This window comes from Pongo pygmaeus, chromosome 1 (genome assembly GCF_028885625.2).
Source record: "Pongo pygmaeus isolate AG05252 chromosome 1, NHGRI_mPonPyg2-v2.0_pri, whole genome shotgun sequence".
Lineage (NCBI taxonomy): Eukaryota > Metazoa > Chordata > Mammalia > Primates > Hominidae > Pongo > Pongo pygmaeus.
The window spans coordinates 220,753,753-220,769,809 of NC_072373.2; the positions used below are offsets into that span (position 1 = coordinate 220,753,753).

The 16,057-nt window shown below is 49.1% G+C and overlaps 2 protein-coding genes across 3 annotated transcripts in view; one reads left to right on the top strand and one right to left on the bottom strand.

Annotated features, from left to right (window-relative positions):
* PEX14 (peroxisomal biogenesis factor 14) overlaps positions 1 to 405 on the bottom strand; it is a 157,667-nt gene extending 157,262 nt beyond the window's left edge. For both annotated transcript variants that reach the window (XM_054439865.2, XM_054439856.2), the window contains exon 1: positions 290 to 405. In XM_054439865.2, coding sequence (XP_054295840.1) covers positions 290 to 325 — 36 coding nt within the window. In that variant the 5' untranslated portion in view covers positions 326 to 405. The remainder of the gene's footprint in view (positions 1 to 289) is intronic.
* Positions 199 to 15,478, top strand: DFFA (DNA fragmentation factor subunit alpha). Its single transcript, XM_054439881.2, has 7 exons — positions 199 to 408; positions 2,204 to 2,968; positions 5,962 to 6,123; positions 7,973 to 8,115; positions 11,245 to 11,434; positions 11,655 to 11,806; positions 13,157 to 15,478. The coding sequence occupies exons 2-7, from the start codon at positions 2,833 to 2,835 to the stop codon at positions 13,367 to 13,369; spliced, it is 996 nt and encodes a 331-aa protein (XP_054295856.1). The 5' UTR covers positions 199 to 408; positions 2,204 to 2,832; the 3' UTR covers positions 13,370 to 15,478.
* The last annotated feature ends 579 nt before the right edge of the window (positions 15,479 to 16,057 follow it).

The following is a 16,057-nucleotide window of genomic DNA, read 5'->3' on the forward strand; positions in this document are numbered from 1 at the left end:
CCTCCCCGCCAAGCTCAAGTGGGACCAGAGGTGCTGGCAGGCGGGAAGTGGGGACCTGGGGGCACAGCCAAACACCAAAGCCCGGGCTCCGGAATGTGGTCAAACAGGGGTCACCGGGGGAGGGGCCGGGTGGGGAGGACCTGGGGAGGGGCGGGGCTCAGGAGGGGGCAAGAGGTCCGGGTCCCCAGCTTCGGAGACTCGGGGTCCCTACCCGGCTCCCGGCCTTATGCTGAGCGCCCCCTCCAGCCGGGGTCTCCGCCGCATAGCGGGGCAGTCCCACTCCCCTTACCTGGCTCGGCTGCTCTGCCTGCTCCGAGGACGCCATCTTTCTGAGGCCTGACTAATCAACCGCCGCTGGGCGAGGTTTCTCCCAGGCGCCCTCGCTCTCGCCCTCCCGCCCAGACTAAGGTAGCCGGAACAGAGCCTGTCGATGTGGGGGACTGGGGCAGAGGGTGGAGCCCGGGTGTGCGGGTCACCTTGCATAGTTTCCGTTAAGTCTCTGCTTTCCAGGAAGATCCCAAGTCTATATCTTCTTTGCGTTGTTATATGTGTATTATTCTGGTTTTTTTTTTTTTTTTGAGACGGAGTTTCACTCTTGTTGCCTAGGCTGGCGTGCAATGGCGCGATATCGGCTCAGCGCAACCTCCGCCTCCCGGTTTCAAGCGATTCTCCTGCCTCAGCCTCCCGAGTAGCTGGGACTGGAGGCATGCGCCACCATGCCCGGCTAACTTTGTATTTTTAGTAGAGATGGAGTTTCTCCATGTTGGTCAGGCTGCTCTCGAACTCCCGACCTCAGGTGATCTGCCTGCCTCGGCCTCCCAAAGTGTTGGGATTACAGAAGTGAGCCACTGCGCCCGGCCCATATTATTCTTATTGAGTTAAATCTCTGCCCATCCCCACAGTGCCATGGGCACATTTAGGGACTTGCCAATGGAGGAATGCGAAGAAACTTGGAAATTAATTTTTAGACATCAGTTCCATTCTTTGAGTGCCTGCTATATGCTAGGGACTTTGGTAGGCCTTGAAATAAAAACATTCAAGACTCAATCGCTACTCCCACGCCCAGGCCAAACACACATACAATTACAGTATTATGGGGATAGGACTCAGATAAGTGTGCAGGTCTATTGGGAGAACATAAAAGGGGGCATTTTGAAGAGAAGAGGCTTCTACAAAACGTCATTATTTTACGCTGGTTGAATTGTTAGATTTTTTTTTAATTGTTAGATTTTTAAATTAAATATTGGACGGGAGCAGTGGCTCACACCTGTAATCCCAACACTTTAGGAGGCCAAGGCAGGAGGATCCCTTGAGCCCAGGAGGTTGAGGCTGCAGTGAACTATGATTATGCCACTGTACTCCAGCCTGGGCGACAGAGCGAGACCTTGTCTAAAAATAAGATAAGAAAATAAAAAATGAAATTATATGAAAAAGGATACATACATTACAGTTAACCGCCAGCTCCTATTATAGTTGTGTTTCGATCAATATAGACTGCTTAAAAGGGATGACTTAATTAATAATTCCTCCTACTAAACGCTGTTTTAAATGCCTAAACTTTTCTTGAGATAATATCTAATTTCCTCTCCCACGTTTTTTTTGTTTGTTTTTGCTTTTGTTTTTGTTTTTGCTTGAGACGAAGTCTTGCTCCTGACGCCCAGGCTGGAGTGCAATGGTGCGATCTCGGCCAACTGCAACCTCCGCCTCCCGGGTTCAAGCGATTCACCTGCCTCAGCCTCCCAAGTATCTGGGACTACAGGCGTGCACCATCACGCCCGGCTAATTTTTGTATTTTTAGTAGAGACGGGGTTTCACCATGTTGGCCAGGCTGGTCTCAAACTACTGACCTCAGACCATCTGTCCGCCTCGGCCTCCTAAAGTGCTGAGATTACAGGGGTGAGCCACCGCCCCCGGGGCCCTTACCCACGTTTTTATAAACAAAATATGAGGTAGGAAGATTGCTTGAGCCCAGGAGATCAAAACTGCAGTGAGCCATCATCGCGCCACTGCACTCCAGCCTGGGAGACAGAGCGAAACGCTGTCTCAAAAAAAGAAAAAAGAAACAAGGAAGGAAGGTGTCCCACGAATGAATAAATATGAGCAGATAATTACTTCTAGTTTACGTAAAATGCCCTCTTTTAAGAGAGGAACTTTTTGATCATTTTTATTACTATTCTTTTAATCTTAGATGTTTATTTTTCAGGAGGAAAAAACAAACTTTTCCATAGTAGCAGTATTAAAACAAAGATGAATATGTTGTCAAGAGGCATCTGAACAATCTCCAACAGTGCCGAGCTTCGCATTTCCCCTTTCCTCCCCGATGCATTTGAGACTTTAATGCTTACTATATTTATTTAAGCGTTTTGTTCTGAGACTCCAAACTAATTTGCACAGTTGAAGCAGGAAATAGAATGGGCGGAAACATGCGGGTGTCTGTATTAGCATTATGCATCTCATATGCGAATAGGAATGCTCTAAAAATTCAATACAGTATACATGCGTGTGCATCTTCATGCAAAATAAGTCTCTATTGGCCTTATTTATGAACGCGCGAATGCAGCTCCTAAAAGGTAAAAACAACTCCTAGGCTGAATCGCGCGATAGAACGAAAGCGGCTTTAAACCCAGAGACTACAGTCTCCGGCATGCCTCGACGCCACACGTGATTAGCGGCAACTAGAACTACATCGCCCGGCGTGCCCTGGTCTCACGTGTGATTTGCTGCGGAGCGAACTACATCTCCCGGCAGGCTGCGGAAGGGGGTCGAGTAGAAGGACCGTCGCTCCGGCCTCCCGCGACTTCTCGAAGCCGGGCAGGTCCCACCTTGTAGAGGATGGAGGTGACCGGGGAAGCCGGGGTACCAGAATCTGGCGAGATCCGGACTCTAAAGCCGTGTCTGCTGCGCCGCAACTACAGCCGCGAACAGCACGGCGTGGCCGCCTCCTGCCTCGAAGACCTGAGGAGCAAGGGTTGGCTCGGGACCCCGGGCGAGGGTGTGGGGGAGCCAAGGCCGGGGAGGATGTCCGGCGGGGGCGAGGCGGGGTCAGGAGAGGCGACTTGGGGATTCTTATAGCTCGGGTGGAGCCTTGGGACAGAAATGGTCGGAGTGGGCATAGCGATTTACAGATTTAAGGCGCTTGAGCGTAATTAATCTCGTGTGAGACTCCACGGTGGTGGGAAGAGAGCCAGGAAGCAATGTGCAAATTAAGCCAGACTCGCCTTAGGTCTCTTGCCTGAAATCACTTCGATGTTGGACCAAACGGACCCCACTGGGTTCCTGCCACTCCGGCACACTCAGGTGGTACAAGAACCCCCACCTGAGCCCACGGCGGGGTGGGGAGGGGTTTCCACCGTCCGCTCTGGCAGGAACCTATGCAGGAAAGAGGGAGCTGCTACTGACCATTTCTGGAGGTCCAGACAAGGAACGTGAGTTGTAAGTGACGGAGCCGACGGAAGTTCCGATCCCGGCCCCATACCTTTACCAGCTGCTTGGCCTTGCACTTAACCAGCTCTCAACCCTCAGTTTTCTCATCAGTAAATTGGGTATAATATTTATAGCCCTGCTTCAAAGGATTGTTGGTTCTCTCAAATAAGATGATATGTTTAAGTGACTTGCAAGTCTTATTAGCCGGTAGCAACAAATTGCTTACCCAGAGAAGTTTTACAGGTTAAATGTGTGAGCCAGCTCCAGGCATGTAGTCACAGTGTGTGTCAGAGGGCACAGTTGCTTCCTCTCAGTCACCAACAGAAATCATATGGAAATTTTCAGAGACCCATGAACAGCCAAAGCATTATAAATGCTTTGGTAACATGGATTTTGCATATAAGCATTTATGTATTTTTTTCCTGACGTTAGATTACTTTACTTCTAATTCCCCTTCAGTGCCTTGGCTGGATGTTCGTGGCACAGAGGCTGGTGTTCTCTGCAGTCCAGCCCATACATGCCTTGCTGTTCTATTGGGTGGTAGACAACACCGCTGAAGGATATTTGTAGTCTCTTGGCTATTTCTGATCACTCCAGTCCCGTTAGTATTTGAAGCATTGCTGTCACTAAATGGGATAGTACAGACCTGTCCTGGAGAAAGCCTCTCGGCCGATGATAATAATATGAAAAGCTACTGATAGAAGCTTCCACTTCTTTTATACTTTCCCATAGGTTAGAAAAGAAGCTGCTAAGGAAGATACTGTAAAGAACAAAAAGCATTTTCTTTCTTTTTTTTTGAGACAGAGTCTCACTCTGTCACCCAGGCTGGAGTGCAGTGGCACTATCTCGGCTCACTGCAAGCTCCGCCTCCCGGGTTCACTCCATTCTCCTGCCTTAGCCTCCGGAGTAGCTGGGATTACAGGCGCCCACCACCACGCCCAGCTAATTTTTTGTGTTTTTTAGCAGAGACGGGGTTTCACCATGTTAGCCAGGATGGTCTCGATCACCTGACCTCGTGATCCGCCCTTCTCGGCCTCCCGAAGTGCTGGGATTACAGACGTGAGCCACTGCACCTGGCCTTTTTGGTATATTTTTTGACATTTGTTACACGTAGGAGAATTTAAGAGGACAACTGAGGGCTGGGTACGGTGGCTCACACCTGTAATCCCAGCACTTTGGGAGGCCGAGGCGGGCGGATCACGAGGTCAGGAGATCGAGACCATCACTAAAAATACAAAACATTAGCCGGGCGTGGTGGTGGACACCTGTAATCCCAGCTACTCGGGAGGCTGAGGCAGGAGAAAGGCATGAACCCGGGAGGCGGAGCTTGCAGCGAGCCAAGATAGCGCCTGGGCACTCCAGCCTGGGCGACAGAGCAAGACTCCGTCTCAAAAAAAAAAAAAAAAAGGAAAATTGAGTAAATGAATGAGAGACTGCTTGTTTGCAAGGAATCAAACCAGACTTTGATTGGTTGTTCATTCCAGTAAAAACTCAAATACCTACCATACATCAGTGTGGAGTAGCTGGAGTAAACATACTTTCAGGAGCCAGACTTTGTGGGTTTAAATCCCAGCTTTGCCACTTACTGTGTGATCTTGGACAAGTTACTTAACCTCTCTGAGCCTTGGGTTCATCATCTATAAAACAGAACTAATAAAAGTACCTACTTTACAGGATTATTTTGAGATTAAATACTGTATATGAAAAGCACTTAGGCCAGGCGCAGTGGCTCATGCCTGTAATCCCAGCACTTTGGGAGGCCGAGGCAGGTAGATCATTAGGTCAGGAGTTCCAGACCAGTCTGGCCAAGATGATGAAACCCCATCTCTACTAAAAATACAAAAATTAGCCAGGCACGGTGGCCAGTGCCTGTAATCCCAGCTACTCGGGAGACTAAGGCAGAGAATTGCTTGAACCCGGGAGGGGGAGGTTGCAGTGAGCCAAGATTGTACTACTGCACTCCAGCCTGGGCGACAGAGTGAGACTATGTGTCCAAAAAAAAAGAAAAGAAAGAAAAGCACTTAGGGCCGGGCACAGTGGCTCCCAGCACTTTGGGAGGCCAAGGCGGTTGGATCATGAGGTCAGGAGTTCGAGACCAGCCTGGTCAACATGGTGAAACCACATCTCTACTAAAAATACAAAAATTAGCCGGACATGGTGGTGCACGCCTATAATCCCAGCTACTCGGGAGGCTGAGGCGGGAGAATCACTTGAACCTGGGAGGCAGAGGTTTCAGTGAGCCGAGATCGCACCACTGCACTGCAGCCTGGGTAACAGAGTGAGACCCAAGATCACACCACTGCGCTGCAGCCTGGGTAACAGAGTGAGACCCTGCTACAAAAAAAAAGAAAAGAACACTTAGAACAGAATCAGGCACGTGATGAGTGTTCTATTAGTGCTAGAAGTGATGATTGTTATTCTAGTTATTACCTACCAGGAGTACAGCTCAGCTCTGGAGCCATACATACTTGAGATGCAGGGACAGATGTAATTTCCTTATGGTTATTTGTCATTTGCCAAATATTTTCTTCTTTTCAGCCTGTGACATTCTGGCCATTGATAAGTCCCTGACACCAGTCACCCTGGTCCTGGCAGAGGATGGCACCATAGTGGATGATGACGATTACTTTCTGTGTCTACCTTCCAATACTAAGTTTGTGGCGTTGGCCAATAATGAGAAATGGGCATACAACAATTCAGGTAAGAAACTCTAGCCATATATAAAACGGCCTATGCAGTACAGCATCCGTCATGATTACTTTCACTGCACAGACAATTGCCATTTGTCTGGCTTTTTAAGCATTTGTTCAACAAATATTTACTGAGCACTTTCTATGTGCCAGACATGGTGCTGAGTCCTGGGGATAAAGATGAATGAGGCCAGGCACGGTGGGCAGATCACCTGAGGTCAGGAGTTTGAGACCAGCCTGGCCAACATGGCGAAAGCCCATCTCTACTGAAAATACAAAAACTAGCTGAGCATGGTGGCAGGCACCTATAATCCCAGCTACTTGGGAGGCTGAGGCGGGAGAATTGCTTGAACCTGGGAGGTGGAGGTTGCAGTGAGCTGAGATTGTGCCACTGCACTCCGGCCTGGGCGACAGAGCGAGACTCTGTCTCAAAAAAAAGAAAAAAAAATAGATGAATGAGACATGGGCCCAGTTCTCAACTAACTCATGGACAGACAGCAACTAAAATGCAGCCTGGCAGGGAGCTCAGTGCTGTAGGCTGCAGTCCGGCTGTTGAGGTCTGGATCCCGGCTCTACCATTTACTAGCCAGGTGACCTTGTGCAAATTACATAACTTCTCAGTGCCTTGTTGACATCATAATTATAGAACCTGTCCCCTAAGATTGTCGTAAAGATAATATAGTACATATCAAACCAGGGTTTCTCAATGACACTGTTGACATTTGGGGCTGGAGTTGTGGAGAGGATGCTTTGTGTATGATAGGGTGTTTAGTAGCATCCTAGATGTTACGAACCTCCCCCCACAACTGTAATAACCAAGAATAAATGACTCCAGATATTGTCAGATGTCTCCTGGGGGGCAAAATTGCTCCCGCTTGAGAACCACTGATACGAAGCGTTTAGATCTTACCTGGCACATAGTTAAGGACTCAATAAATGTTACCTGTCCCTGCCATCATCATCATCACAGGAGACAGAAAGGGGACTAACATTGGTGACCAAGGATCAAGAAGTGTCTTGAGAGGGGGATTAGTTTTAGGGAGGGACTTAAAAAAAAGTGTCCTGAAGTATGCCACAAAATTGAGGAAGTCATCCTACAGCAGTGGCCCTACCAGCCACCTTTGCACTCAGGCCTAAGGGAGAGCAATCGATGGCTACAGCTCCCCCAGTTAAAGAAGGGACCAATCCCCAAGCACAGAGAAATGCTGGCACAAATGACCATTTTCGTATAAAAAACAGGACACACCTGGACACACAGAAACCAGAAAGGGAAGTATGATTGGATTCCATGTAGGTGTGACCACACATTGGGTTTAAATGGCTTCTTTCTGTGGAAGGATACAGAGCCGTTGCCCACAGAGATAAAGATGAAAGAGGGTCAGGCACGGTGGCTCACACCTGTAATCCCAGCAATTTGGGAGACCAAGGCGGGCGGATTACTTGAAGTCAGGAGTTTGAGACCAGCCTGGCCAACATGGTGAAAGCCCGTCTCTACTAAAAAACCAAAATTAGCTGGTCATGGTGGTGGGCACCTGTAATCTCAGCTACTTGCAAGGCTGAGGCAGGAGAATCGCTTGAACTTGGGCAGTGGAGGTTGCAGTGAGCCAAGATCGTGCCACTGCACTCCAGCCTGGGCAACAGAGTGAGACTCTGTCTCAAAAAAAAAAAAAAAAAAGATGAAAGAAGAGGGGAAATCAAGGTCTTGGATGGATATTGGCCCTCCTGTGAATCCTTGAGATAAGATGCTTCTTTCCCATTGAAATTAATCTAGATCCTCAAGAGGCCTGTGTGTGCTGGGGGAGGAGGTGAAAACAGCACTTCAGGTTGTTCTGTGACTGGCATTTTCTCCCATATGTCAGATGGAGGTACAGCTTGGATTTCCCAAGAGTCCTTTGATGTAGATGAAACAGACAGCGGGGCAGGGTTGAAGTGGAAGAACGTGGCCAGGCAGCTGAAAGAAGATCTGTCCAGCATCATCCTCCTATCAGAGGAGGACCTCCAGGTAAAGCCTCCTCCACAACCTGCGACAATGTTCATCTGGCCTCTGCCCCCCGCCCCAGCACCTTCTTAGCTTCTATACTTGCCATAGCAATTTCTTTGTTTTAATCCTAATTTTTAAATAATTCTTAAATTACAACTAAGATTTTTCATCTTCTCATTCTCACCAAGAGTAATTTTTCAACCCTCGTCATGAAGCAGAATAACCTGTGGATTTTTTTTCTTTTTTTTTCCGAGACACCAGTCTTACTCTGTCGCCCAGGCTGGAGTGCAGTGGTGCAATCTCAGCTCACTGCAGCCTCCACCTCCCGGGTTCAAGCAATTCTCCTGCCTCAGCGTCCCAGGTAGCTGGAATTACAGGTGCACACCAACACGCCCAGCTAATTTTGGTATTTTTAGTAGAGACAGCGTTTCATCATGTTGGCCAGGCTGGTCCTGACCTCAAGTGATCCACCCGCCTTGGCCTCCCAAAGTGCTGAGATTATAGGCGTGAGCCACCGCGCCCAGCCAGATTATTTTTTTTAATACAAATGCCTGGGATCCACCCTAAACCTAGTTAGGTGGATGCTGGGGTCAAGGATGCCCTGCTAGAGAATGTAGCGTTGGAGTAGCTGGCTTCACATCCCAGCACTATCACCACGACTTTGAACCAGTAGCTTAGCTTCTCTCCTTGTGTTTTCTCTCTAGTAAGATTGGGATAGGCCAGGTGCAGTGGCTCACGCCTGTAATCTCAGCACTTTGGGAGGCCGAGGAGGGCAGATCATGAGGTCAGGAGATTGAGACCATCTTGGCTAACACAGTAAAACCCCATCTCTACTAAAAATACAAAAAATTAGCCAGGCATGGTGGCTGGCACCTGTAGTCCCAGCTACTCAGGAGGCTGAGGCAGAAGAATTGCCTGAACCCAGGAGGTGGAGCTTGCAGTGAGCCAAGATCGCACCACTGCACTCCAGCCTGGGTGACAGAGCGAGACTCTGTCTCAAAAAAAAAAAAAAAAAAAAGATTGGGATAAAAACAGTATGCTTTCATTCAAAGAAAATTTCTCTTTGAGACAGGGTCTTGCTTTGTCACCCAGTGCAGTGGCATGATCATAGCTCACTGCATCCTCAACCCCCTGGGCTCAAGCCATCCTCCCACCTCAGCCTCTCAGGTAGCTGAGACTGTAGGCTTGCACCACCACACTGCGCTATTTTTTCTTTTTTTTTTTTAATTTTTGTAGGCCAGGTGCAGTGGCTCATACCTGTAATCCTAGCACTTTGGGAGGCCAAGGTGAGCAAATTGCCTGAGTTCAGGAGTTTGATATGGTAAAACCCTGTCTCTACAAAAATTAGCTAGGTGTGGTGCCGTGTGCCTGTAGTTCCAGCTATTCAGGAAACTGAGGCGGAAGGATCACTTGAGCCCAGGTGGTCAAGGCTTCAGTGAGCCATGACTATACCACACCAACCTGGGCAACAGAGCAAGACCCCATCTCAAAAATAAATAAATAAATAAAGCCAGGCGCGGTGGCTCACACCTATAATCCTAGAACTTTGAGAGGCCGGGGCGGGCAGATCACGATGTCAAGAGATCAAGACCATCCTGGCAAACATGGTGAAACCCCATCTTTACTGAAAATACAGCCGGGCACGGTGGCTTACGCCTGTAATCCCAGCACTTTGGGAGGCCGAGGAGGGTGGATCACAAGGTCAGGAGTTCAAGACCAGCTTGGCCAAGATGGTGAAACCCCGTCTCTACTAAAAATATAAAAATTAGCCAGGTGTGGCGGCAAGCACCTGTAATCCCAGCTACTCAGGAGGCTGAGGCAGGAGAATCACTTGACCCGGGAGGGGGAGGTAGCAGTGAGCAGAGATCACGCCACTGCATTTTAGCCTGGGAGACAGAGCAAGACTCTGTCTCAAAAAACAAAAAATTACAAAAATTAGCTGGGCATGATGGCATGTGCCTGTAATCCCAGCTACTCAGGAGGCTGAAGCAGGAGAATAGCTTGAACCCGGGAGGCAGAGGTTGCGGTGAGCCGAGATCACGTCACTGCACTCCAGCCTAGCGACAGAGCAAGACTCAGTCTCAAAAAAAATTAATTAATTAATGTTTTATAGAGAGGAGGTCTTCACACGTTGCCTAGGCTGGTCTTGAACTCCTGGGCTCAGGCAGTCCTCCCACCCTGGCCTCCCAAAGTGCTGAGATTATTGATATGAGCCTCTGTGTTTGACCCACAAAATATTTATTGAGCCGCATCCTGTGCCTGTCATTGTTCTATGCACTGGGCGTGCAGTGGCGAACAAGCCAGACGGTCTCTGCTCTAACAGTGCTTGTATTCTGATGAAGGGAGGCAGAAAACAACAGGAAAGCGTATCAGACGGTGGTTTGCAGAGAGTGATGGAGGCTACTCTAGATTGGAACACGGAGGAAGGCCTCTTTGAGGAAATGATTTCTTGGTGTTTTTTATTTTGGTTTGTTTTGTTTTGTTTTGAGACAGGGTCTAGCTCTGTCACCCAGGCTGGAGTGCAGCAGTGCAATCTCAGCTCACTGCAACGTCTGCCTGCCGGGCTCAAACGATCCTCCCACCTCAGCCTCCCGAGTAACTGGGACCACAGGCGTACTCCACCATGCCTGGTGAATTTTTATATTTTTGGTAAAGACAGGTTTTCACCATGTTGCCCAGGCTGGTCTTAAACTCCTGAGCTCAAGCAGTCCTCCTGCCTCAGCCTCCCAGAGTGCTGGAATTATAGGTGTAAGCCACTACACTCGACCCTTCTTCCCAAGTTTAACACTAGAAGAAAATTAGAAAAATTGGCCGGGCGCGGTGGCTCACACCTGTAATCCCAGCACTTTGGGAGGCCGAGGCGGGCGGATCACGAGGTCAGGAGATCGAGACCATCCTGGCTAACACGGTGAAACCCCGTCTCTACTAAAAATACAAAAAATTAGCCAGGCATGGTGGCGGGCGCCTGTAGTACCAGCTGCTCGGGAGGCTGAGGCAGGAGAATGGCGTGAACCCGGGAGGCAGAGCTTGCAGTGAGCCGAGATCGCGCCACTGCACTCCAGCCTGGGAAACAGAGCAGACTCCGTCTCAAAAAAAAAGAAAAGTCAGGAAGTCCTTGTAGATTTCTAAGCGTCTATGTTTGTTTGTTAGATGCTTGTTGACGCTCCCTGCTCAGACCTGGCTCAGGAACTACATCAGAGTTGTGCCACCGTCCAGCGGCTACAGCACACGCTCCAGCAGGTGCTTGACCAAAGAGAGGAAGTGCGTCAGTCCAAGCAGCTCCTGCAGCTGTACCTCCAGGCTTTGGAGAAAGAGGGCAGCCTCTTGTCAAAGCAGGAAGGTAGGACTCTCTGCAGGCAGAGTTACTCTGAGAATTCAGGGCTGATGGAGGCGTCCCTCAGGAGGACGCTATTTGTGATGCAGCCAGAGCCACTGAAGCCACGGCTGCTGGATGCAGGAAGGGCACGTTTCTCTCTTGCCTGGCTAGTTATTCTGGCTAGTTGGTCATGTGGCTGTATGGTCACACCACATCTGATCTCTGTCTCGTGTCTCCTTTGCAGAGTCCAAAGCTGCCTTTGGTGAGGAGGCGGATGCAGTAGACACGGGTATCAGCAGAGAGACCTCCTCGGACGTTGCACTGGCGAGCCACATCCTTACTGCACTGAGGGAGAAGCCAGCTCCAGAGCTGAGCTTATCTAGTCAGAATTTGGAGGTGGGCGGAAATCAGGGTCACTGAGCTACAGAGAACATGCCCTGGGATGTAGTAGTATCGTGCAGAGGCGTGTGGGCCCTTTTGTTCACCTCTGCAGACTGTGAATCCTAGCTGCCAATTTGCCTATTATATGCCAAAGCATTTGCAAAAATCTCATTAATCTAAACGAAATAGCTTTAAAGAAAAATGCATACACTTCCTCAGATCGTTAAACAGTCTTTGGTCCAAGGTTGGTAATGAAATGACTGTTCCTGACAGGGAGGAATAGCGGGGCCCAATCTTCTGAGATGGCTTCTGGGTCTTTCCATGGTCAAAGAAGATCTATAGTCCGTCCTGAGGTCTGTCAATGTCACAGGAAAAGGCAAACTTGAGGGGATTGTCGCCTGCTGGCTAAGACCAGGGAACTAAAAACTTGAGGATGGGAACCCGCCAGGGTGTGCTATTTCTGATTCATTGTCCTTGTCCCTGTCATAAGTACCTCCCTATTGTAGATAGAAGGGAAGGAAACTGTTGACTTGAGCTTGGCTAAATTTCCTGAAGGTGGAGGACCTTAGAGTTGCTTCAAGTAAACTTTCCAAGGACTTCCTCCTGTTGGTGTTGTAAGAAAAGGCCCATGCTTGGCCGGGCACAGTAGCTTACGCCTGTAATCCCAGTACTTTGGGAGGCCGAGGCAGGTGGATCACCTGAGGTCAGGAGTTCGAGACCAGCCTGACCAACATGGTGAAACCCCATCTCTACTAAAAATACAAAAATTAGCCTGGCATGGTGGTGGGAGGCTGAAGCAAGAGAATCGCTTGAACCCGGGAGGTGGAGGTTGCTGTGAGCCAAGATCGCACCACTGCACTCCAGCCTGGGCAACAAGAGTGAAACTCCGTCTTAAAAAAGCCCATGGCAGGCTGGGTGCGGTGGCTCACGCCTATAATCCCAGCACTTTGGGAGGCCAAGGCAGGCAGATCACGAGGTCAGGAGATCGAGACCATCCTGGCGAACACGGTGAAACCCCGTCTCTACTAAAAAAAATACAAAAAAATTAGCTGGGCGTGGTGGTGGACACCTGTAGTCTCAGCTACTCGGGGGGCTGAGGCAGGAGAATGGCGTGAACTCGGGAGGCGGAGCTTGCAGGGAGCTGAGATAGTGCCACTGCACTCCAGCCTGGGTGACAGAGCGAGACTCCGTCTCAAAAAAACAAAAAGCCCGTGGCAATTAATGGTAAAGGAAACCCGGCATTTCAGTGTAAAGAGGTAACATAAACGGATACTGCCTCATCGCACTCCCCAAAAGAGAGTCAGGAGAGCAGCAGGAGAGGCGCACAGAAGGCCCAGTTCTCAGGGGTTCTTATTCTTGCTGCAGTTGGTTACCAAGGAAGACCCCAAAGCGCTGGCTGTTGCCTTGAACTGGGACATAAAGAAGACGGAGACTGTTCAAGAGGCCTGTGAGCGGGAGCTCGCCCTGCGCCTGCAGCAGATGCAGAGCTTGCATTCTCTCCGGAGCATCTCAGCAAGCAAGGCCTCACGACCTGGTGACCTGCAGAATCCTAAGCGAGCCAGACAGGATCCCACATAGCAGCAGTGGGAAGTGTGCCAAGGAAGCTCTGTGGCGTTGTGATATTGGTAGACACCCTCAGCCTCATCATTTGACTACCTATGTACTACTCTACCCCCTGCCTTAGAACACCTTCCAGAGAAGCTATTCCAGGTGTCAACATATGCCCTTCCACGAATTTTTTTTTTTTAGCCCCACCAGCTTCACGACTTCTGCCAATTTTGAATGATATAGCTGCACCAACAATATCCCGCCTCCTCTGATTACATATGATGTTCTCTGTTCAAAAGTAATTGGCAGTGATTGGCCGGGCACGGTGGTTCACGCCTGTAATCCCAGCACTGGGAGGCCAAGGAGGGCAGATCATGAGGTCAGGAGATCAAGACCATCCTGGCTAACACGGTGAAACCCCGTCTCTACTAAAAATACAAAAAAAATTAGCCAGCCATGGTGGCGGGTGCCTGTAATCCCAGCTACTTGGGAGGCTGAGGCAGGAGAATGGCATGAACCCGGGAGGCGGAGCTTGCAGTGAGCTGAGATTGCGCCACTGCACTCCAGCCTGGGTGACAGAGCGAGACTCCGTCTCAAAAAAAAAAAAAAAAAAAGTAATTGGCGGTGATTATGGGCGTACTGCCTAACATTTAGCCCTGCCCCATGTGGAACATGTTTAAAAAAAAAAAAAAAGCCAGGCCAGGTGTGGTGGCTCACGCTTGTAATCCCAGCACTTTGGGAGGCCGAGGCGGGTGGATCACGAGGTCAGGAGATCAAGACCATCCTGGCTAACACAGTGAAACGTGTCTCTACTAAAAGTACAAAAAACTAGCTGGGCGTGGTGGCAGGAGCCTGTAGTCCCAGCTACCCGGGAGGCTGAGGCAGGAGAATTGCTTGAACCGGGGAGGCAGAAGTTGCAGTGAGCCGAGATTATGCCACTGCACTCCAGCCTGGGCGACAGAGTGACACTCTGTCTGAAAAAAAAAAAAAAAGGACAGGCACCACAGTGGCTCAAACCTTTGATCCCAGCACTTTGGAGGCCGATGCAGGTGGATCACATGAGGTCAGGAGTTCAAGACCAACCTGGTCAATATGGTGAAACCCCGTCTCTACTAAAAATACAAAAATTAGCCGGGCATGATGGCGGGTGCCTGTAATCCCAGCTACTCGGTAGGCAGAGGTTGCAGTGAGCTGAGCGCGCACCACTGCACTCCAGCCTGGGTGACAGAGCGAGACTCCGTATCGCAAAAAAAAAAAAAAAAGTTTTGTTTTTTTGAGACGGAGTCTCACTCTGTCACCTAGTCTGGAGTGCAGTGGCACACTCTCGGCTCACTGCAACCCCCACCTCCCAGGTTCAAGTGATTCTCCTGTCTCAGCCTCCCGAGCAGCTGGGATTACAGGCGCGTGCCACCATGCCCGGCTAATTTTTGTATTTTTAGTAGAGACGGGGTTTTGTCACTTTGGCCAGGCTGGTCTCAAACTCCTGACCTCAGGTGATCCACCCACCTCAGCCTCCCAAAGTGCTGGGATTACAGGCGTGAGCCACCACCCCTGGCCAGAAAAAAAAGTTTTTAAATAAAGTAATTGTCAGCTTAGGCAACATAGCAAGACCCTGTCTCTACAAAAAAAATTTTTAAGATAGCCAGGCATGGTGGTACTGACCTATAATCCTAGCTACTCTGGAGGCTAAGGTGAGAGGATCGCTTGAGCCCAGGAGCTCAAGGCTGATCATGCCACCATACTCCAGCCTGGATGATAGAGTAAGACCCTACTTTTTTTTTTTTTTTTTTTTTAAAGGTAATTATCAAGGGCAGTGAAAAGAAATGGTCATATTTCCAACTCATTATCCATATTCTGAAGATAGTACTGCAGAATTTTAAGCAGAGATAGTGGTGAAGATGGTGACATTATAGAGTGTTGACTATGGCCACAAACTTGTTTCTCCAGTTAATGAATTTTTTTTTTTGTTTGTTTAAAGATACATATTAAGCTTGTAGACCATAGGGACATACGGAGAGTCCATTTCTAATATCTAATTCAGTATTGTGAAATTATATCTCACCACTGTGAAACTCTTCAGTTTTCTAATTGCTTTATCAGCAGGGGGTATAAAAGATCATTAAAGCAATTTCCACATGCTGCGACTCCAAGTCTCTGGGTGTGAAGCAGAGCAATCCTGGTTTGTCCTCCTCCTGTCTCCATACAGACGGCTTCTGCAGGTTTGGTAATCTACAGTACACTCCTTGCAGGGAAAAGGTGATGAGTTATCATGGACTTATTTGACCATTTTTTATGCATGCTTAGCGGAAAACAGAATACTATTAAGAGATTCATTGGCTAGTTATTAAGTAAAGAAATATCACAATAGGCCAGACGCAGTGGCTCACACCTGTAATCCCAGCATTTTGGGAGGCCGAGGTGGGCAGATCACCTGAGGTCAGGAGTTCGAGACCAGCCTAGCCAACATGGTGAAACCCCGTCTCTACTAAAATTATAAAAAATTAGCTGGGTGTAGTGGTACATGCCTGTAGTCCCAGTTACTTGGGAGGCTGAGGCACGAGAATTGCTTGAACCCAGGAAGTGGAGGTGGAGGGGAGCCGAAATTGTGCCACTGTACACCAGCCTGCAACAGAGTGAGACGCTGTCACAAAAATAAATAAATAAATATCACAATATGTCACAATAGGCCGGGCGCAGTGGCTCACACCTGTAATCCCA